Genomic DNA, 23249 nt, shown 5'->3' with positions numbered 1-23249 from the left:
AACTGCGCAAGAGGACAAGTACATTAGAGTATCTAGTTTGAGAAACAGACGCCACACAAGTCCTCAACTGGCAGCTTCATTAAATAGTACCCGCAAAACACCAGTCTCAACATCAACAGTGAAGAGGCGACTCCGGGATGCTGGTCTTCTAGGCAGAGTTCCTCTGTCCAGTGTCTGTGATCTTTTGCCCATCTTAATCTTTTCTTTTTATTGGCCAGTCTGAGATATGGCTTTTTCTTTGGAACTCTTCCTAGAAGGCCAGCATCCTGGAGTCGCCTCTTCACTGTTGACGTTGAGACGGGTGTTTTGCAGGTACTATTTAATGAAGCTGCCAGTTGAGGACTGGCCATTTTGAGTCTGTAATCAAATCAAATCGAACCCACAAATGCTGATGTTCCAGATACTCAACTAGTCTAAAGAAGGCCAGTTTAATTGCTTCTTTAATCAGAACAACAGTTTCAGCTGTGCTAACATAATTGAAAAGGGTCTTCTAATGATCAATTAGCCTTTTAAAATGTCATTTACAACATTAACAATGTCTACACTGTATTTCTGATCAATTTGATGTCATTTTAATGGACTTAAAAAAAAAAAAAAGTATTTTATTTTTTTTAAACAAGGACATTTCTAAGTGACCCCAATCTTGTGAGAATTCAAAACATTAAGAACACTCTTTCCATGACATAGTCTAACCAGGTGAAAGCTATGATCCCTTATTGATGTCACTTGTTAAATCCACTTCAATCAGTGTAGATGAACGGGAGAAGACAGGTTAAAGAATTATCTTTAAGCCTTGAGACAATTGAGACATGGATTGTGTATGTGTGACATTCAGAGGGTGAATGGGCAAGACAAAATATTTAAGTGCCTTTGAACAGGGTATGGTAGTAAGTGCCAGGCGCACCGGTCAATAATGTCAAGAACTGCAACGTTGCTGAGTTTTTCATTATCAACATTTTCCCGTGTGTATCAAGAATGGTCCACCATCCAAAGAACATCAAGCCAACTTGACAAAACTGTGAAATAACCTGGGTGGTTCGAGCCCTGAATGCTGATGGGCTGATAGCCGTGGTATATCAAACGTATAACAAGGGTATGACAAAACATTTCTGGTTACTGCTCTAATTACATTGGTAACCAGTTTATAATAGCAATATGGCACCTTGGGGGTTTGTGGTATATGGCCAATATACCACGGCTAAGGGCTGTATCCAGGCATTCCGTGTTGTGTCGTGCAGTAGAATAGCCCTTAGCTGTGGTATATTGGCCATATACCACACCACCTCGTGCCTTATTGCTTAATTATACCATGGCATTATTGAATACTCCTTTCTGATTGGCTTGAAGGGCATTCTAGAGTGTGCATTATTTCAATATAATGCACAATAGATTTCAATGGCTATAGTTCATTTTTACAAGTTTTGTTTGCGCTGCTTTTGAAAGCAAAAGTCGAATTGAAAACAGTATTGCGTTTGCTGAATTTGATTTTCATAACAGTTTGGTTAGCTAAACTAGTCTGTTTGTTTGGATACCACGGCAACTACTGTAGCTACACTACATAGCCAAAAGTATGTGGACACCTGCTCGTCGAACATTTCATTCCAAAATCATGGGCATTAATATAGAGTTGGTCCCCCCTTCGCTATCACAACAGCCTCCACTCTTCTGGGAAGGCTCTCAACTAGATGTTGGAACATTGCTGCAGGGACTTGCTACCATTCAGTCACAAGAGCATTAGTGATGGGTTGGGTGATTAGGCCTGGCTCGCAGTCGGCGTTCCAATTCATCCCAAAGGTGTTCGATGGGGTTGAGGTCAGGTCTCTGTGCTTCAGAACTCGGTGGTCCTGTTCTGTGAGCTTGTGTGGCCTACCACTTTGCGGCTGAGCCGTTGTTTTCCTAGACGTTTCCACTTCACAAAAACAGCACTTACAGTTGACTGGGGCAGCTCTAGCAGGGAAGACATTTGACGAACTGACTTGTTGGAAAGGTGGCACGTTGAAAGTCACTGAGCTCTTCATTCTACTGCCAATGTTTTCCTATGGCGATTGCATGGCGGTGTGCTCAATTTTATACACCGATCAGCAACAGGTGTGGCTGAAATAGCCGAATCCACTAATTTGAAGAAGTGTTCACATACTTCACCTGGAATGCTTTTCCAACAATCTTGAAGGAGTTCCCACATATACTGAGCACATGTTAACTGCTTTTCCATCACTCTGCGGTCCAACTCATCCCAAACCATCTCAATTGGGTTAAGGTTTGGTGATTGTGGAGGCTAGGTCATCTGATGCAGCACTCCATCACTCTCCGTCTTGGTCAAATAGCCCTTACACAGCCTGGAGGTGTGTTGAGTCATTGTCCTGTTGAAAACAAATGATAGATCCACTAAGCGCAAACCAAATGGGATGGAGTATCACTGCAGAATGCTATAGTAGCCATGCTGGTTAAGTGTACCTTGAATTCTAAATAAATCACAGACAGTGTCACCAGCAAAGCACCCCCACACCATCACACCTCCCCCTCCATGCTTCACTGTGGGAACTACCCATGCGGAGATCATTCGTTCACTTACTCTGCGTCTCACAAAGACACAGCGGTTGGGACCAAAAATCTCAAATTTGGACCCCTCAGACCAAAGGACAGATTTCCACCAGTCTAATGTCCATTGTTAGTGTTTCTTGGCCCAAGCAAGTCTCTTCTTCTTATTGGTATCCTTTAGTAGTGATTTTTGTTGTTGCAGTAAAATCGACCATGAAGGCCTGATTCACCATGTCTCCTCTGAACAGTTGATGTTAAGATGTTTGTTACTTGAACTCTGTGAAGCATTTATTTGGGCTGCAATTTCTGATGCTGGTAACTCTAATGAACTTATCCTCTGCAGCAGAGGTAACTCTGGGTATTCCTTTCCTGTGGCAGTCCTCATGAGACCCAGTTTCATCATAGCGCTTGATGGTTTTTGAGACTGTACTTGAAGAAACGTTCAAAGTTCTTGAAATTTTCCTGATTGACTTACCTTCATGTCTTAAAGTAATGATGGACTGTCATTTCTCTTTGCTTATTTGAACTGTTCTTGCCATTATATGTTCTTGGTCTTTTACCAAATGGGGCTATCTTCTATATACCATCCCTACCTTGTCACAACTGATTGGCCTTGACACAACTGATTGGCTCAAACGCATTAAAAAGGAAAGAAATTCCACAAATTAACTTTTAACAAGGCACACCTGTTATTTTAAATGCATTTCAGGTGACTACCTCATGAAACTGGTTGAGAGAATGCCAAGAGTGTGCAAAGCTGTCATTGAGGCAAAGGGTGGCTACTTTGAAGAATCTCAAATATAAAACACTTTTTTTGGTTACTACATGATTCCATATGTGTTGTTTCATAGTTTTGATGTCTTCAATGTTATTCTACTATGTAGAAAAATGTAAAAAATAAAATAAAAAAATAAAACCTGGAATGAGTAAGTGTGTCCAAACTTTTGACTGGTACTGTAGGTTAGAATAATACCCAAACAAATTGTGAAAAATATGATAATGCCCCTTTAGTGAAAGAGCTATTTGAAAAGACCGCCTGACAGTTCAGCCTGTTTTGGTCGGACGGAGTTTTGGCCTGCCTTGTGACATCACCAGGCGGTAAATGAGTTAATAGATCAATAAGAAAGAGAGTTTCAAACCTCTCTGCCAACAGCAAGTTTTCAGTTTCACCCTCCCCACTCACTCCCAGACAATCCTAGCTAAATAGTTGTTTGAGAAATTGCTCTTTTCTAAGACACTATTTTTGTTTCTTTTTGAACATTTTAATTAAAAAACGATCACAGTAAGTAAGGTACTTACTTAATTGTTACCAATACATGACTTTGAGATTTTTTTTAAACTGCCTGCATTTGAACTTAAATTCGTTAAAGGAATCATATCTTGAGAGCTGATGGACAGGCCCATAGGCTGCCAAACTATTTATAGGAAATAATGATTTGTATTACAACCTCAGGAAGAGAAGGAGAAGCAAAAAACAATATAATCCATATTCATCATAACCATGTGTTATGATTAGGCTGCTTCAAAGAACTGGCAAAACAATAACTCCTTTCTGTACAAATGCAAATATCGATCTTCAGAGCCAAATCAGAGAGGGATAAACGGTCATTGTTCCCTCAGCTCGGGAAAGATTTGGATCCAAAGCCTCTCTTTTGTCACTTCAAGTGATCCTGATTCACGCTGTTAAACAGGGCAGTGAAGGAATACTAAACTAGGGCCTTTTGTCCGGTCTAGAAATACCAGATCTAAAAGTGACCTTTACCATTCACCTAAGGCTAAACCGCATTAAACTGTACACAGCAAACCTTAATCATGACAGGTGCTGAGCAATGGACTGGTAAGTGTTTGGATTAACTGCTAGATACTGTATCATGTCTTCAGTTCACTATGTAGAATATTATGTTCTTTGATCCAATCTCAACATTAGGACCAGATTTATAATATGGTGAAAAGTCTGTTCATCATTAAGTCCTATATCAAGAAATATCTAATGAACTGTTCCTAAGCCAAAGGCAAGAATGCAACAACAACAAATCCTCTGACTTGTTATCAGTATTTCTGAATGGCACAAGTATGGCACCATTTGCAAGCCCCTAATTGCAAAAAGCACTAGGTTTAAAAGCCTAGAATATTTCATGTGGGTAAGTTATTTCTTTATTATGGCAGGTGGATGAGGGAGAGCAATCAAACATCATTCATCTGAGTGCTATCACAGCTGTAATCTGTCCCGTAGGTTTTTCCTATAGCTAGAAATTTAATCAGGCTGTTACAGCAATGTGTCTATTTAAACTCTTGTGGTAAGATTCGTTACTAAATAAAATGAACACCATGGCATAGCCAAAGAGACCAGTGTGTTGCATAGAGGAACTAGATGCAACGCTGAGCAAGGGCTGTATTTAGGATTGAGTCTACTCTAACATGATCCACGGGGTGGCGACTGGCCAAGTTTTTCCAATTTGTTATGAGCCTATACACTAAGGGATATATTTTCAATCTGAGGTGCAGCTTGAGTGAGTGCAAAGGCACACCAATACCACGAGGAATTCATACAAGAATCAATAATATCGTCTGCAATGTATCCAAAAGAAACAAACACTGCATCCAACCAAATAAATATTTACAATCTAGTGTGCACATCTGGTATTCATCAGTTAATAACTGAAATTAGCTGCTATATTAAAAAAGAATGAGTGGAATTCCTTGTTCTTTGTTATACTCGGTACAACCTCTGAGAAAATTATTCTCAATTGCCTCCACTGTTGCCATGGATATTTCCCCCCTGCAATTACATAAAAATGCCTATGCACGGCAGGCATTAATTCTGCATTAACACAGGAGCTATTAGAGTAACAACATGTACGGTATGAATGTACTGTTTCTGTAGCAGCAGCAGCAGCTCACATAGAAAGTGAGAGCTTAAATAACTAACGGCAGCTAAAAGGCATTGACCTGTATAATCAAAGAATTAGCATGAAGTGACATGCAGGGAGAGAATGCAGCAGTCTATTTCAAGGTTATTGATGCCATCTTTTCATGACCTCATTTTTAATTCAGGGAGCTGAGCTCTGACAGCTAATCTTCGGAAACGGTTTAAATAAATATCATTAAAGCTTTCCCAGCTGGAGCTTTAGACCTTGGGTTGGATGTTAAATATTGATTTTTCCCTTTAAGCTAATGAACAGTAGAATGGCTGCAATGAGCAACTTTCCAAATGACAAGTACCTCAGGTTATCTTGTGTTCTGTTCGTTTTATGTTCTCTACTGCCCGCTGCTCAACTCCATAAATACAATCATTATTTCCATCTTTATCATTCAAAATAATGTCTCCAAGGCAACCGTTTCAGATGACTTCCATTGAAGAGGAAAATGGATAATGTGGATCATTTCAAATTAGAGTCAGGGCTTGGGGACATTCAAAGTCCCAAACAAAAGACCAAGATGAGCGCGTTCAGTTAATCTAGTGCAATTACAACCGAAATGTTCCAATACCAAATCAAAAGACGTTGGGAGAAATGCTGCATGCTCTAGTTTAAATCGCTCATTGTGTTTTCAACGCTGAGTAATCATTAAGAGAAATAAAAGATGCCACCAGGGACCAAACATATACTTCACCAAACCCACAAATGGGGTCATTTATCATACACTTCCAAGGGAGAGAGAATAGCTTTGTTTGCTGAGCTAATACAATGAAGTTAATTGCCCTCCTAGCTACTGGAATAGTGAGCCTCAGCTAAAATTCTCATCCCATAGTCTGTCTGAGTTCAGCTGAGATTTCCCGCTCTCTTTCTGACAGGGTGATATTCACTGCAGTGGAGATATTATTGGTTTGTATTGATTCAGCACAATTTCCCAGCTTTCTGTGGCTCTATTGAGAAAATGCCAGCAGTAACACCTCACTGGTCCCCTCCAGCCCCCTGTGCTGTGTGCTGTGCTGACACTGTCTATACCAGTCCTCCTAACCATGCAGGGCTGTGAAAGGGCTTTTAATGGCAGAGCAAATACAGTCCCTTCTGGCTGCGCAGGAGGTTTAAAGCTGCAGTGCTATTTGATATCATTCAAATACTTTATTAAATTTTGTATGCATTCGTACATAGAGCATAGATAAACCTACACACATTGACTGAGCAATTCAGCCTGACTTTGTTTGTCATTTGCCTAGGTCTATACACATACTCACCCATATGCATGCGTGATATTGCTCTGCATGCCTCTCTTTTGACAGGTAAATCTGTTCCGTAGCATTGCGGAGGCATGAAAATATCAGCCTGGGGGGGGGGGGTTCAGAGATGACTAGCCGTAAGAGGAAAGCTTTATGAAAGAGAGGTTATCTTGTATTAAGCACACAGCGTTTGTTTAACCTTGAGAATGTGTGTGTGCATGCATAATATCCTCCAGTCTCCCCCAGGATCATATCTGTTTGCTGTTTGCTTTGGTTCAGGGACCCTCTCAATAATAAAGGCTGGTTAGAGAGAGATGTGTGACTGGTTTGGTGAATATAGTTGTGCTCTGTGTTAGTATGCATGGAGCAGCAGGGTGAGAGAGTGTCTGTGGGCACGGCTTAGGACATCATGTCGAGATAGGAAGGAAGCCTTACTTCCCTAAGCAAAGTTGACATGCACCTGATACTGAGGCTGAGAGTAGCATTCCTCTTCCTCCACTGTATTAGGAAAATGGGACAGCGCTTTGTTAATAACTCACCTCTCGTAGTGTCTTCGTGTGCATGTGGCGGCACTTGTGCTTCCTGGGTTACCACCCAGCTCATCATATACATTTTTCCACTGTCGGCGAACTGTGATCTGAGAGAGAGAAACAGATTTTTATAACGCTGTATCATATAACATAATAAAATGCTGTAACAACATCGTTATAGATGCTAGTCATTTCCCCGACGTGAGTGGATAACACTAACAAAGTTATTTAGTTTGCTACAGAGACTATAACACTACTCTGTAATGCAAAACCATCTCCATAACATGCTACCAGCTGTAGCTGGCAACAACCATCTGTACCACAGCAAGGGTAAGAGGGAAAAGTACAGTACAGTGGAATATATGCATTAAGATGCCAGAGTGACGAGTTACACCATTAAATATATACTCAAACCAACCACACAACTTCCTGCTCACAAAGACAGCAGCAGGCATGAAAGACTGATAATCATCCACAGATAAAAAGGCTTTAAAAGGAAAAACATCCCGATTACATGACTAGTTTCCTGTTTATAGTTTGCGGCTCGTCTCTCTGTATGACTATATGTGGCAAATGAACTAACCGGCATTCGCAATGCGTTTACTTTTCACATCAAAAGACTTAAAAATGTTGGAAACACTTCCCACATTAGTACCGAACAAATGTGGGGTAGGCTGCCAAGTGAAATGTCCCTGCTCTGCTGTCTCGCTGTGTATAATAGTGCACTTTATTTTAGAGCCTGAACATGGGAAAAAATGACAGACTTCACCAATTTCCTTGACATGGGAGAGTAACATGTGTTTTCCACTTAGAGGGGGTTTAAAACACCGGCATCATTTTGCAAAATGTGGGCCTGACCAAGATTTTTGGAGAAAAACACGACTGAGGCAGCCTAAAGAAAATAAAAGTTAAGTATGGAGCAGGACATATGTAAACACTTACCAACTCATATCCTCCGAGTTTCTGAGCAGCTTGAAACATAGTCCAAAGGTTTACTGTTAGAGGGACAACAAACAGGGAGATCAATGGTATTCAGCTAGATCATCACATACAAAGATACTGTCACATAGCTACATAAACTACAGGTAGATACAGCCTGACACCTAGCTAGCTCATGTAACAATTCAGCTGAAGGGGATTTGAATAAAGACCACTATGAGCATCTGGTAATACTTAACATTTTAGCACTCATTAACAATGTTGGCACAAATGCAAATGCAATTTTGCATAGAATTTTACATGCAAAGATCCAATAACAGACGATATCAAATTGATTATAGGTATTGTACAAAATAGTGATTATAATCAAAATACAAAGACAGTATATTTCCCTGCAAACAATTAACCCAGGTTATTGTAAGATTTTCCAAACAATGACATTGGTATCTGCTTTCTGTAACATCATTGTTTAACATTTTTATATGAAGACCTATAAATAAGGAAGACTCGCCTAGGGAGAAATCCATCAAAATTCAATCTCTGCGTACACAAAGGCTTGCATTTGTCAAAATGGCATTTTCCTATCTCCGCATTTGACAGCATTGATTTTTCCTCCCTGCTCTTCCGTGTCTGTTGTCAATACACAGGGAGAATTACAAAGGAAGCTGGTGGGTTCTATTTGAACTGCAGAGAGTAGCATTGTGTTTTGCAACTGGATAGCAGCTATGGCTTATTAATGGGGCTGTTATGCTTCGGCTGTAATTACCACAACAGCGAGCAGAATTAGGAAGGACAGAAAAAGGAAAGAAAATGGGAGAATAGTTCTTTCTTAGATGACTTGCTCCCTGTTTTTTCTCTAATTCACTCTATTCAACGGGCATTATCACAACGATAAGGATGACAAAACACAATGTACACTAAAACAGACATTCAAACAGGCAAATTAGAAACAAGGCATAAAGAACCTCTCTAAAGGCAGCCTGAAATAATGCGCATCACCTCCCCCGCCGCCCCACCCAACAACACGCATACCAATTCCCTAACTCCCCACTCTCCAATTTGTGACCAAGGCCATTCAAAGTGTGCAATGTGATGTCAAACTATACCAACCTTGACACACACTCCCAGCCCCCTCCCTGTCCCATTTTTTCCTCACACTCACTTCCATCGCACATTCAGAATGTGGTACCAACGCTGGGAATAGCTGTTTACCCAACTGAATGGAAGATAATGAAACCTCTTTTTGTCATGTGACCTTTTCTTCTTCTGAAGTCCATTTATCTTACGTCCTGTGCAGCATCCAGGCAAACTGCTAAAGCTAAATAAAAGAAAATAAGCCTCCTTTCTGGTGGAACAGATAAGAAACTTTGAGCCAGAGCTATAACCTTGCACTGTGTAGAATATGCCGTTCAAATAAAAGGGGATAGATTGAAAGATTCATTTACAGTAGTTTGCCTCTATCTACGCTGCGCTGTCTGCCCTACATTGTGCATTAGACGAAGTAGAATTGGTTGCTCTGTGTGCATTTCAGAGCCAGTGGCTTAGAAAGGAAGATGTAATTGAATGGCTTCTGTTAACAATCACACAAAACGTGTAGGAGGCACATCAAAAGAGGACAGGAATACATGTGTATACCGTTCAACAATCCAGTGCTTTTAAACAGTCGTTATCTTAATTATAAACCACTCATGAAAGAAAATACCAGAAACACAATTTCCATAATAGGAAAGTTTTGCTTTGATAAATGAGGCTATTGCAGTGGCTGAAAGGAATAATGAAAGCTGATTGCGTCTGAGCATATTTTGAATTAGTTATGGTTTTTTTTAAACAGTCATGTTGCCAAGGACGAGTTTAAACTGCATTATTGGGGGCTTTAATGAGAAAAGCATTATGATGTTGCTTGGTTTGTAATTCAGAACATGTACTGTATGTAAAACAGTTGGCATTATGCCTCGATACAAATGATGCTATGCTGCAGACTCAGTAACTACCGTATGCATGCATACTGAGCCACTCTCATATCATCTCAACCACAATGACCTACTTAAGAACTGCATCTTTGGTGTGAAGATGACATCTCTTTCTAAATATATACATGGGGTTATTTGTGAACCGGAACTTACATTTATGTAAAACTTGTATAGAGAGAGTAAAGTACAATACAAATCGCGTCTTTTCATTTAGAGTGAATGCACCACAATGACGCATGTCTGTGCCATGAAAATAATATTGAATGACCATTCTTGTATGGTTCTATATATAAGATATAATCTTCCCTAGCATGTGAAACCTCATTGTTGAAACATCTGAGTGAGATGTGTTGCATGTTCTGACCGTGTGAAGAACCCTTATGAATGCACATATAATGCTTTTGACAGGTGTGTGAAGATCATATATCCTATATTCAAAGCTCATATGAACATAAAATAAATATATTTCACTCACTCTGCTTAAATCCCAGGAAGGGGATCCTCTCAATAGGTGTGTCCCTCTCTTTCATGTACTTGTATAGGGCTACTAGGAAGGCCTGCTCGTCTGCACCACTCTCTTCTGATTGGTTCTCTTCTGGTTCTTCTTTCTCCTCCCTCTCCACCTTCTCCTCCCTCTCCACCTTCTCCACCTTCTCCTCCCTCTCCACCTTCTCCTCCCTCTCCACCTTCTCCTCCCTCTCCACCTTCTCCTCCCTCTCCATCTTCTCCTCCCTCTCCACCTTCTCCTCCACAGATGCCTTTTTACAGATCCTGGGTTTGGTCGTTGTGCCCCTGCTGGTAGGAACTGTTATCTTGCAGTTAGGTTTTACCTGTAGGAAATAAAATAGTGGAAGTTGAAGGGCTTACACTCAACGTGAAGTGTGTGTGTGTAGGGGGGGGGGGCTATTTAATGATTCTGTCAAAATAATTATATCACCCGCTGAAATAAAATTATGTCATTCATACAAATCACAACCTTTAAAAATTGAATTCAATCAATATGAAGTAAACTGAAGTGAATGGTGAAGGAGCATAAAGATGGAGGAATTCAGATATTTGTGGTAAGTACATGGTGGCCGCCATCTTTATGCATGGCCGCAATTGAATCAAATGTTAGGTGAGTGGTATACCTTGGTGGGAGACTTGTTCTCTAGGGTGCTGGGTTCTTGGGGCCCCTGAGGCTCCTGACTGTGGCCCTGGGAGTCCCTTCGCTGGGACACTGACAGCTTCTTCTTCCGTGGCCGACCCTTCAGGTTAGGGGCTGAGAAGATGGGGACAAAACACATGCTGGTTAGTATCCTAGAGGCAAAGTTTCTGGGGAAAGGAAGGCAACCACACACATAGCCTAGGGAAGGAAGACAAGCAAGCTGATTCTTCTGAATCATTTGTGTAATAAGCACTTCGTAAATAAACATTTCCTTTCTATGTCACAGGAGTGTAGCGTTAGAACTATATAAACAACTGAATAACAATTCCCATCCTGTAAAGTTAAATCTATGAGAACACTAGGTCATGTTGTTGCACAACACATGCACTGATCTAATCATTATTCCCATGATTAGTTTCCTTGTAACTTGCTGATTTGAGACCTTCAACAATGCTAATGACACATAAACATGTTTGATTGGACTTCTTTGTAGGCAGATAATTCCACAGTACACATTAATTACACCATAAAGTATTTAAAACCTCCAAAGTATTTGAACGCCCACATTTTACATTGAGCAACAACTGTATTGTAACACCTTGGCAGACTGCCTTCCCTGGTAACAAAAACAATGATAAACTCAAAGGAGAGAGGAGGCACTCGATTCGAGCCAGGTTCAGTCAAGTAGTTCAAAGAGGCATTTCGTGTGCAATTACAATTAAATCATGTCCAAGGTTAGAGGCAGCCAAGGGGAATAATTTTTTGCCAGATCAAATTCTCATCAAGGTTTGAAGGGAAAAAAATTAAGCAAAACAAAGCCCAATGAAATCGAGGAGGAAGTAATCACAGGAGGTGAAAGCTATTGTGACTCAATGACCTTTTACTTCACGCTCTTTCCAAAACAGCCAGGGAAAAAGGCAAGGAAAATTACACCAAGATCTGTAATCAGCTTGGTAACTGCAAGTTTTCAGGCTACTTGGCTTTGCTGTACTGTATTTTTCTCTCTCTTTCTTTCTCTCTCTATAAAGTTGAAGTCTTATAATAACATGAAATCCAATAGTCTGCATAATGGATGACTCATGAATGGTAATACAAACGAGCTGACCTGAGCTCTACCTCACTTAGATTTGTTTTTCACCATGTATCATCAGTTTAAACAAGAGATTTCATTTCTAGAACAGGCCTATGTAGCAATAACCCACTGGGCACAGACATCAGTTCAACCTCTAGTTTTGGTTTACATTTGGTTGAGTTGTCAACTATTGTGAATTCAATGTGAAATCAACAAAAAATATCACCATGTCATTAGATTTAGGTTAAAAGTTGGATGAAAAAAAAAAAGAAAATGCCTTTACATTGACTACTTTTTGCACGTTGATTCAATGTCCATCACATACATTTTGGGGGTTGAAATGACATGGAAACAATATTGAATCAACCAGTTTTTGCACAGTGGGATGTGACTAAATAATCCTCTTGATGTGGGCCTTTTTTAGAAACCCAATCCGTAAACTCATGACATTGAGCATGTAACTCAGAGCGTATCGCGTAAAACACTTTATGTGCGGTGCACATTTCACAGGTCAAATGCTGCAGATGTGAAGACTGGGAGTCAAAGGTTACATGCCCATTATGATGACTATGGTTGAGATTCACAGATTTCCAGATAGTGCTTTTAGAAGTGTGTTTGATTTACACAGCAGTGTGTCCAGGATTGAGGGGGTTGACACTTGATTTAGAAACTGATAATGCAATTCACTCACAATTTATAACGTGTAATTTGGTTATAGTGCAAAACATTTTTCTGGGGCAGAACTAATCGTGTGTGTTAACTCCTCTGACTACATCAGATATTTGTCTTTGAGCTGAAGCCATGGGTTTGACATGGATCTGCGGACATCTGTGCTAGTTAAAAAAAAGAAAACATCAAAAAGCTCCCCTCAGACTTTCAGGATATCGACTTCAAATGAGCCTCAAGGTCAAGTGGAGAAATGTGCGGAATCCTTTTATTATTCTGGGCCTGGATGCCACTGATCATGTTCCTTGATGGCAGTTAAATAAGGAACCCTCCTCACAATAACACACATGCATTAGGTCTGCTCTGGCCTTTTTTGGGTCACTGACCTGACTTAAGGTTGAATATGAAGGTTGCTGGTTTAAACCCCTTGAGGAATACACAGCTGTTTAAATGGCCAGCTGTAAAAAGTGGCAGAGATTTAGAGTGCAGGTCGAATACATAAGTTACCTTGGATAATAGCTTGCTCTCTTGGCATTGGCAGACATAAAATAACCCCTTGGGGGCAAATCCATCATTTCTGTCAATGAACAGCACCCCCGAGGCATGAAAGTCACAAGGAACTCAACAGCGATGCAAGCTGACAACTTGATCTTTTGATGCAGTCCAACGCTCCTCTTAACGTCTGACAGTACCTTGTCTAATTTCTCCAATTCAATTAAGGGCTAGAACTTCATTATCATTCTGTGGACGGCACGTTTGCAAAAGCCCTTAGACACCTCCGAATGGTTTCTGAAGTTCCACATAGACAGCACTGCCACAGGATCTGAAGGACTCGTCAACAGTGGACATTCATCTGACAGATTTCCTGAGATTATGCAGCAATGAATAAAAAGAACACTGTAGAAAAGTGTTGAATAACATTCAATCTAAATACTACCATGATTATGTCTTGATAGCTTGAAATTACAGATTTCATACACATACTGTACGCTCCTGTTTTGAACTACACTATTTAAATCTGAGCTGGCAATGGTAGAGCGATGGTGCAATATAACACTAAAATGCTTCCTCGCTAAAATAGTGCTGCTGCAACAACATCTTGTGAAATGCTGCTGTACTCAGTGAAATAAATCCACAACCACATACCAATGAGTTGCCCTCTTTACTGAAGCAATGCTGACGCAAGTGCCACTTTGACTTTCTTGGTCCAAAATAGCAACTTCTCTTTTTTTATTCCCACATGACTATGAAACTAAATTAGGGGAGGGCCTATATTTCATTGACGTACAAATATGCTTTTGAAAGTCCGACATCTTCCCAACAAAAGGGAGAGATCGTTTCACTACAACCCTGTGACCCAAATGAGGCCAAAGATCATACACAGAGAATGGAGACACAGTAAGAAAGCCTGTTAGTTGCAGAACAACTTCATGTTTTTCCTTTAGGTTGAAAATCCCCTCTGAGCACCAGTGTTATTTAAAGTGCAGGGTATTATTTGAACAACTAAACAAGGCTAATGTCCACATAAAGTCGATTTATTTTTCAGAGAGGACATTAGTATGTGGTGAGCTAACACATTTGATCTGTGTTATTAAGTTATGAACAGCAGTCAGCGTCTGACTTGTCTGACATGCTAATAATTCTCACTCTGGCATTTGACAGGTGAGCTACGCCCCTCGTGTAGCCTCAGGCTTATTTCCATGCCTAGTCATTTAGAGAAAATGGTCAGAACATCAGATGCATCAAAATTGAAAAGATACGTTCTATTTACAAAATAATAGAAATTGTTACAGATGACACAGTTTTCAAAATAAACAGTATACAGGGTTTATTTATTATAATCTTATAGGAATTTAAGGTTTTTAAAAATGTATTTCACCCTATTCGTAGATGTTGCATGATAGTCGTGTACACTCGAATATTTGTAAGGTTCCCAGAAAAAAGTATTTGTTAGTGAAGAGGCCATGTAGAATATAAATGCAACCACAGCAGAATACATAATTTAGTTGCTGAGAGCTATTCTAAATTTAATGAAGAATGTGGTTTGCTTATTCTCAGTGAACACTGGGGACGTTGAAACACAACACATAATGCCAAGCATGCAATCACTCGTTAGTGATTACTGTTCTACCTGCTCACTAAACAGAGAGAGAGAGACAGAAAGAGATTAGGATGGAGGAAGCGAGAGCTGGTTGAAAGAGACAGGATTTGCATACATATTTTTCATTTTTCATTTCCATTATTTCCACTTTTAGTGAACACCCATTATTCCCGATTCACCCATTATTCAAGCATATGTACAACTCTACAGCAAACAACCTTTCTTTTTTTAAATAACAGCACATAAAATCCCTACTGGAAGCAAACTTTCTGATTGTGTATGTTTTTCCTGCTGGGTAGCTCCATTGATGTGACATTTTCACAGTCACTGAGTCTGATGTGTTTGAAAGGAGGCTCTAACAGAGGGCAGCGCACTACTCCTAACACAGGTCAGGACACAGTATTACAGGTACTCTAGGATTAAACAGACTTCTACAAATGAGCTAAATCCCCCAGTGAACAACAGCCTAAGGTGGGACCCACCCAGCCTTAAGGTCTTAACCTAATGTTTACACAAGTATATATATATCTCTCTTCCATATACACTGAGTGTACAAAGCATTAAGGACACCTGCTCTTTCCATGACAACGATTGACCAGGTGAATCTAGGTGAAAGCTATGATCCCTTATTGATGTCACCTGTTAAATCCACTTCAATCAGTGTAGATGAACAGGAGAATACATGTTAAAGAAGGATTTTGAAGCCTTGAGACAATTTTATGTGTGCCTTTCAAAGGGTGAATGGGCAAGACAAAATATGTAAGTACCTTTGAATGAGGTATGGTAGTAGGTGCCAGGCACATAGGTTTGACTGTGTCAAGAACTACAACTCTGCTGCGGTTTTCAGACTAAACAGTTTCCTGTGTGTATCAAGAATGGTCCACCACCCAGTGGACATCCAGCCAACTTGACGCAACTGTGGGAAGCATTGTGATCAACATGGGCCAGAACCTTGTAGAGTCCATGCCCCGACGAATTGGGGGTATTATTAGTATTAGGAAGATGTTCTTAATGTTTTGTACACTCAGTGTATGCAGGTTGCCTTTGATCCTCATTTAGAAATGTCACACAGTGAGGGTAACACAGAGAGGCGAGGAGTAAGGGAGATGGGGGCAGCACTGTGATTTTATAAAAATGTATTTGATCTTTATTTGATCTTCTCTCATCCTCTGGAATTATGTTTAACATGTTATTCCCCAGCCAACCTCCTAATTTCCAACAAATTGTGTATTATGTGGTCCTTTCCATTTTCCACAAAGACGATTCCTTCAGTACGCTGACTGACAGGGGAGGATGAGTGATCATTATCTCTCTAACAGAACCCAGGCTTTTTTGCATTCCTATAGTCTTTGTAACTCATATAAAGCTTTGCCTTTGGATTTCCTTTCATCTCTGTGGTTTACTTATACTGCAGGAGCTCAGAGATGTGAAATATAGTGTGACAAGTACAGAAGTATGCTAGTAAGTGCACAGTGGGTCATTTAGGTAGTTAAACAACGTGACAGCTTGTTATCCCTTCAGAGCTTAATACTGTATACTGACATGGCTTCCAATTGCCTCTTTATGTAAGCTAACAAGTATCATAATGCTCTTATCATGGAAATTAAAAATACAACAAATCCCTATTTGAATAACAAAAGTCAATGCAACAATAGCCATTTTCAAATGCTCAAATTTCAATATGCGACATCTGACAACAATCTATCCTTTTGTTTGTCACAAGAATTTGTAAATTAAATTCTGCCACCATCCTGGATAGGTCACATAAATTCAATGTGAAATCGATTCTATGTCTGGGACTTGTATAACCGCAAATATAATTACATGAGAAAATTATTGCTATGCCCAACAAACGTCAACTGTGGAACATTAAAAACCTATTATCAAAGGGAACAATTTGCCAGATATAACGTGGAGGGCAAATCTAGCCATATGTTTATGAAGATGGGGACCAAATGCCAGGTAGTAATTATCAATCATCATCAAAATCCAGTCAAAACAGCAGGTTGCCTGGACCCCAGTCCCCATGGCAACAGGCCCACATTGCAGCATGTATGTTTACAGGAAATTAAATAGTCCCTTTTCAGTTCAGCCTCTTTCTTCCCTACCTCACAGGTGAACGCAGCATTTAACTGCCAGCATTTAACTACATTGTCTTTAAAGGAAAAATCCACCCAAAATCAGTAATTCCTATAATGAACAGTGTTAAATAAAACTAACATGTGAGAACAATATTTTTTGTGAACAAATAATTTTGGCATTGTACGGTTGGTAGCAATGTGAAAATCTTTGTGGAAATCTGTTGCAGCTCAAGTTGACTACACAACCCACAATGCAATGCTATCTCTATGCTCTGGCCATTGAGATCCTATAGGTTGTTATCAATAAAATGTCACAATAAGGTGTAGAGTGTTCGATTTGCCTGCTGGGGGGACAAGGAGACCCCCAGCTATGCTAAATCCATTGACAACTAGGTGCCGTTCTCAAGGGATTGGCAAATAAATGGTAACTATTTGGTTGTAATGGTAACTATTTGGTTGTAATGGTAACTATTTGGTTGTAATATCATCACCTCGATCTTGAAGAGCAGTTAGAACTACACATTTCTGATTATTCCATGCAAAACATTTGCACACATTAAGCTCTAACTGCATGCACCAAAGTCAACATGATCAACATGATCATTAAACATCAATTGTTCATGTAATTTCAGATATTTGAGGGTTGATTCACGATATCTCTAAATATTGGCCACCATTAATTGGATATTTGAGTGATAGAAAATAAAAGTGAACTATTAAAGTAACAAATAAGTAACAAATAAACAAATATGGGGATGAGGTAGGTAGTTGGTTGGATAGGCTATGTACAGCTGCAGCGATCGGTTAGCTGCTCTGACAGCAGATGCTTGAAGTTAGTGAGGGAGATATAAGTCTCCAACATCTGTGATTGCTGCAATTCGTTCCAGTCATTGGCAACAGAGAAGTGGAAGGAAAGGCGGCCAAAGGAGGTGTTGGCTTTGGGGATGACCAGTGAAATATACCTGCTGGAGCACATGCTACGGGTGGGTATTGCTATGGTGACCAGTGAGCTGAGATAAGGCAGAGCTTTACCTAGCAAAGACTTATAGATGACCTGGAGCCAGTGGGTTTGGCGATAAATATGTAGCGAGGACCAGCCAATAAGAGCATACAGGTCGCAATGGTGGGTAGTATACGGGGCTTTGGTGACAAAATGGATGGTACTGTGATAGACTGCATCCAATTTGCTGTGTAGAGTGTTTGAGACTATTTTGTAAATTACATCGCCGAAGTCAAGGATCGGCAGGATAGTCCGTTTTACGAGGGTATGTTTGGCAGCATGAGTGAAGGAGGCTTTGTTGCGAAATAGGAAGCCGATTCTAGATTTAACTTCAGATTGGAGATGCTTAACGTGAGTCTGGAAGGAGAGTTTACAGTCTAGCCAGACACCTAGGTATGTATAGTTGTCCACATATTCTAAGTCAGAACCGTTGTCCAGAGTAGGGATGCTAGGCCGGCGGGCGGGTGTGAGCAGCGATCGGTTGAAGAGCATGCAATTAGTTTTACTTGCATTTAAGAGCAGTTGAAGGCCACGGAAGGAGTGTTGTATGGCATTGAAGCTTGTTTGGAGGTTTGTTAACACAGTGTCCAAAGAAGGGCCAGATGTATACAGGATGGTGTCGTCTGCGTAGAGGTGGATCAAAGAATCACCAGCAGCAAGAGCGACATCATTGATATATACAGAGAAAAAGAGTTGGCCCGAGAATTGAACCCTGTGGCATCCCCATAGAGACTGCCAGAGGTCCGGACAACAGACCCTCCGATTTGACACACTGAACTCTATCTAAGAAGTAGCTAGTGAACCAGGTGAGGCATTAGAGAAACCAAGGATGTTGAGTCTGCCGATAAGAATACAGTGATTGACAGAGTCGAAAGCCTTATCCAGGTCGATGAAGACTGCTGCACAGTACTGTTTTTTATTGTTGGTAGTTGTGATATTGTTTAGGACCTTGAGCGTGGCTGAGGTGCACCCGTGACCAGCTCATAAACCAGATTGCATAGCGGAGAAGGTACGGTGGAATTCGAGATGGTCGATGATCTGTTTGTTCACTTGTCTTTCGAAGACTTTAGAAAGGCAGGGCAGGATGGATATAGGTTTGGGTCTAGAGTGTCTCCCCCTTTGAAGAGGGGGATAATCACGGCCGCTTTCCAATCTTTAGGAATCTCAGACGATACATTGATTGATGGACCACATCACATTGGCTAGCTAGCTAATAACAGATCACGTTAATATGGCTAGTTAACAAGCTAACTTTCAGGGGATAAACCAGATGGCTATATTGTTAGATTTGCTTGCCATTTATAGTGGTGATGACAGAAGTCTGACTGACAACTTTGACAATGTCAGGCTCTTTCCAAAAGCATAATCTCTGATAAAGCAAGCTAAATAACACATATTGCTGTCTAGCTAGCTACATGCCAAATGGATACGCTACCCTCAAGTATCTGAAATGACGTGATTTAATTGATGTTTACTGATCATGAAAAGCATGCAGTTACTTTCTGTTTAACTCTGATGATCGAGCTTTTAAATGTGGAATAAACCGAACTGTGTTGTTCTGAGGTGATGATATTAAAACCAAATATAGTCATAACATTTATTTAACAATCCCTTGCCAATGGTTTTGGTGGAGCTGGGTGTCTCCTTGCCTCCCAGCAGCCAAATTGAACACTATGCATCATATAGTGATGTTTTATTGATAACGACATATTAAATTACTAGAGGAGCTATGTCATAAACCAAGGATCATCAACTAGATTCAGCCGCGGGTCATTTTTTTCTTGAGCGGATGGTTGAGGGGCCGGAAAACATAATTGCAAATAATTTGTAGACTGCAAGTTGACGGCAATAATCCCAAAAAGATCAAATATTTTACTAAAACATAATAATTTCCAACCTTCCTTACATTTTTGTTTTACACAGAAAACTTGGGGGGAGACAAATAAAACCGATTAAAGACCGCCAATTAGGAAACCATGTCATTAAGTTCCAGAATGGGGGGAAATGGAAGTCTTATTTTGTACTCAGGGCACCATTAGGAATGAAACCGTGGTCTCAATTGGGCTATCCTGAATAAATAAAAGTTAATACATTTCTTGAAAAACTGTCCTCTTGTTTACTTTTTGTATTTTTTTGTATATATTTCATTTTATTTTCAATCTCTTTTCCATTTCTAAATTAAATATACCTTCCGGTAACCCGCCTTACCCAATGTGACACGGATACGCTAATTCTTAGACCTTATAGCCAGAACCTCCATCAGAAGCTAACCAGCTAATTAGCTACTAGCTATTTAGTCATTGTTAGCCACTGCTAGCGGCCTTTACCTTCTGCACAGACACCAGCCGTTTGTTTTAGCCTGGATAATACTTGCCAGCCTGCCAGTATCGGACAGTTTTCTCCACTACAATGCTGGATTCCTGCCGTAAACCCTGGACCATTACTCCTGATCATCACAGCTAGCTAGCTGCCACCGAGTGACCCAGCCCCAAAGCTAACCCTGAGCCAGGCCCACCTCCCGGCCTACTCTGTGATCATTCGGCTATTCAGCCGATGCCTCCCGGACTCTGCCACAACATGGCTAGAATCCACTACTCCACCGGATCCTTGCTGTAAGCTCTGGATCTTTGCATCGGATCATCGCTGCTAGCTAGCTGCTACCGAGTGGTTATAGTGGCTTACGCCCCTGCCCCGAAGCTAGCACCAGTTAGCCGCGAGCCAGGCGCATCTCCCGGCTAGCAAACTCCAATAATTATTTCGCTATCTGGCCCGGACCCTTTGTCGACACGGCGCCCTGCCGTACCACCACAACTGGTCCGCCGACGTAACCCCATCCTGTGCCGTCAACCGGGCTTTGCCGGACATCAGACCAGACGCTTCTACTTACCCAGGCCTGCTAACCTTAAACGCTGTGTCTCCCGCGTGCTAGCTTGGTAAGGACTACCCTACTGTTTCCCTGTTCCATCTATTGCTGTTCACTGGACCCTATGATCACCTGCTGGACTGTTCATTAATCACGGTACTCCATTTTGTTTATTTTTTGTTTATCTGTCGGCCCCAGCCTCAAACTCAGGCCCTGTGTGTAGTTAACAGACCCTCTCTGCCCATTCATCACTATTTTACCTGTTGTTGTTGTCTTAGCTGATTAGGTGTTGTCTTAGCTAGCTCTCCCAATCAACACCTGTGATTGCTTTATGCCTCGCTTTATGTCTCTCTCAAATGTCAATATGTCTTGTACACTGTTGTTTAGGATAGTTATCATTGTTTTAGTTTACTGCAGAGCCCCTAGTCCCACTCAACATGCCTCAGATACATCCTTTGTCCCACCTCCCACACATGTGGTGACCTCACCCAGCATAACTAGCCCGTCCAGAGATGCAACCACTCTTATCTTCACTCGGTTTCTGGGTTTACCTCCACTGTACCCGCACCCCACCATACCCATGTGTGTACATTATGCCCTGAATCTATTTTACCACGCCCAGAATTCTGCTCCTTTTATTCTCTGTCCCCAACGCACTAGACGACCAGTTTTGATAGCCTTTAGCCGTACCCTCATCCTACTCCTCCTCTGTCCTCGGGTGATGTGGAGGTTAACCCGTGTCCCTAGGCACTCTCATTTGTTGACTTCTGTAACAGAAAAAGCCTTGGTTTCATGCTTGTTAACCTCTCTAGGGTTTGTGGGAAGCTAGCGTCCCACCTGGCCAACATCCAGTGAGATTGCAGAGCGCCAAATTCAAATACAGAAATACTAATTATAAAAATTCAGAAAAGATACAACTATTTTACATAGGTTTAAAGATTAACTTATTGTGAATCCAACCACAGTGTCAGATTCAAAAATGCTTTACGGCAAAAGCATACCTTACAATTATTTTAGAACATAGCCCAGCATATAAATCATTACAAACAGTAACCAGCCAAGTTGAAGAGATACACAAGTCAGAAATATAGATACAATTAATCACTTACCTTTGATGTCTTCATATGTTTGCACTCAGAAGACAGTAATTTATTCAATAAATGTTCCTTTTGTTCAATAAAGTCTCTCTTTATATCCGAAAACCTCAGTTTTGTTCGCGTTTTCTTCAGTAATCCACAGGCTCAAACGCAGTCATAACAGGCAGACAAAAAAATCTAAATTGTATCCGTAAAGTTCATAGAAACATGCCAAACGATGTTTATATTCAATCCTCAGGTTGTTTTTAGCCTAAATAATTGATAATATTTCAGCAGGATAATAACGTTGTCAATATAAAAGGTAAACAAGAAAGGCACTCTCTCGGTCACGCGCATGAAAAAGCTCTGTGACACGGAAGGGTCCACTCATTCAGACTGCTCTTACTCCCTCATTTTTCAGAATACATGCCTGAAACAATTTCTAAAGACTGTTGACATCTCGTGGAAGGCATAGGAACTGCAATTTGAGTCCTAAGTCAATGGATACTGTAATGGCATTGAATAGGAAACTACAACAACAAAAAACATCCTACTTCCTGAATGGATTTTTCTCAGGTTTTCGCCTGCCAAAACAGTTCTGTTATACTCACAGACATTATTCTAACAGTTTTGGAAACTTTAGAGTGTTTTCTATACAAATCTACTAATTATATGCATATCCTATCTTCTGGGCCTGACTAGAAGGCAGTTTAATTTGGGCACGCTTTTCATCCAAAATTCCAAATGCTGCCCCCTACCCTAGAGAAGTTAACATCAGAAGCCTCCTCCCTAAGTTTGTTTTACTCACTGCTTTAGCACACTCCGCAAACCCTGATGTCCTTGCCGTGTCTGAATCCTGGCTTAGGAAGGCCACCAAAAATGTCCATACCCAATTACAATATTTTCCATCAAGATAGAACTGCCAAAGGGGGAGGAGTAATCTACTCCAGAGATAGCTTGCAAAGTTCTGTCATACTATCCAGGTCTATGCCCAAACAGTTTGAGCTTCTAATTTTAAAAATGAATCCCTCCAGAAATAAGTCTCTCACTGTTGCCGCCTGTTATAGACACCCCTCAGTTCCCAGCTGTGCCCTGGACACCATATGT

The 23249-nt window shown here is 40.7% G+C and overlaps 1 protein-coding gene across 3 annotated transcripts in view; it reads right to left on the bottom strand.

Annotated features, from left to right (window-relative positions):
• The window catches only part of LOC110529906 (AT-rich interactive domain-containing protein 5B), a 69485-nt gene that overhangs the window by 14659 nt on the left and 31577 nt on the right, over window positions 1–23249 (bottom strand). For 2 of the 3 annotated variants that reach the window (XM_021612563.2, XM_036986009.1), the window contains 4 exons: window positions 11267–11397; window positions 10612–10966; window positions 8170–8222; window positions 7237–7334 (listed from right to left, as the gene is read on the bottom strand). In XM_021612563.2, the coding sequence (XP_021468238.2) occupies window positions 7237–7334; window positions 8170–8222; window positions 10612–10966; window positions 11267–11397 (637 nt within the window). The remainder of the gene's footprint in view (window positions 1–7236; window positions 7335–8169; window positions 8223–10611; window positions 10967–11266; window positions 11398–23249) is intronic. The other variant, XM_036986006.1, reaches the window with a different exon arrangement.

This window comes from Oncorhynchus mykiss, chromosome 1 (genome assembly GCF_013265735.2).
Source record: "Oncorhynchus mykiss isolate Arlee chromosome 1, USDA_OmykA_1.1, whole genome shotgun sequence".
NCBI classification, from domain to species: Eukaryota; Metazoa; Chordata; class Actinopteri; order Salmoniformes; family Salmonidae; genus Oncorhynchus; species Oncorhynchus mykiss.
Note: the sequence above shows the minus strand (reverse complement) of the source record. Positions and strands in the feature narration are given on the sequence as shown.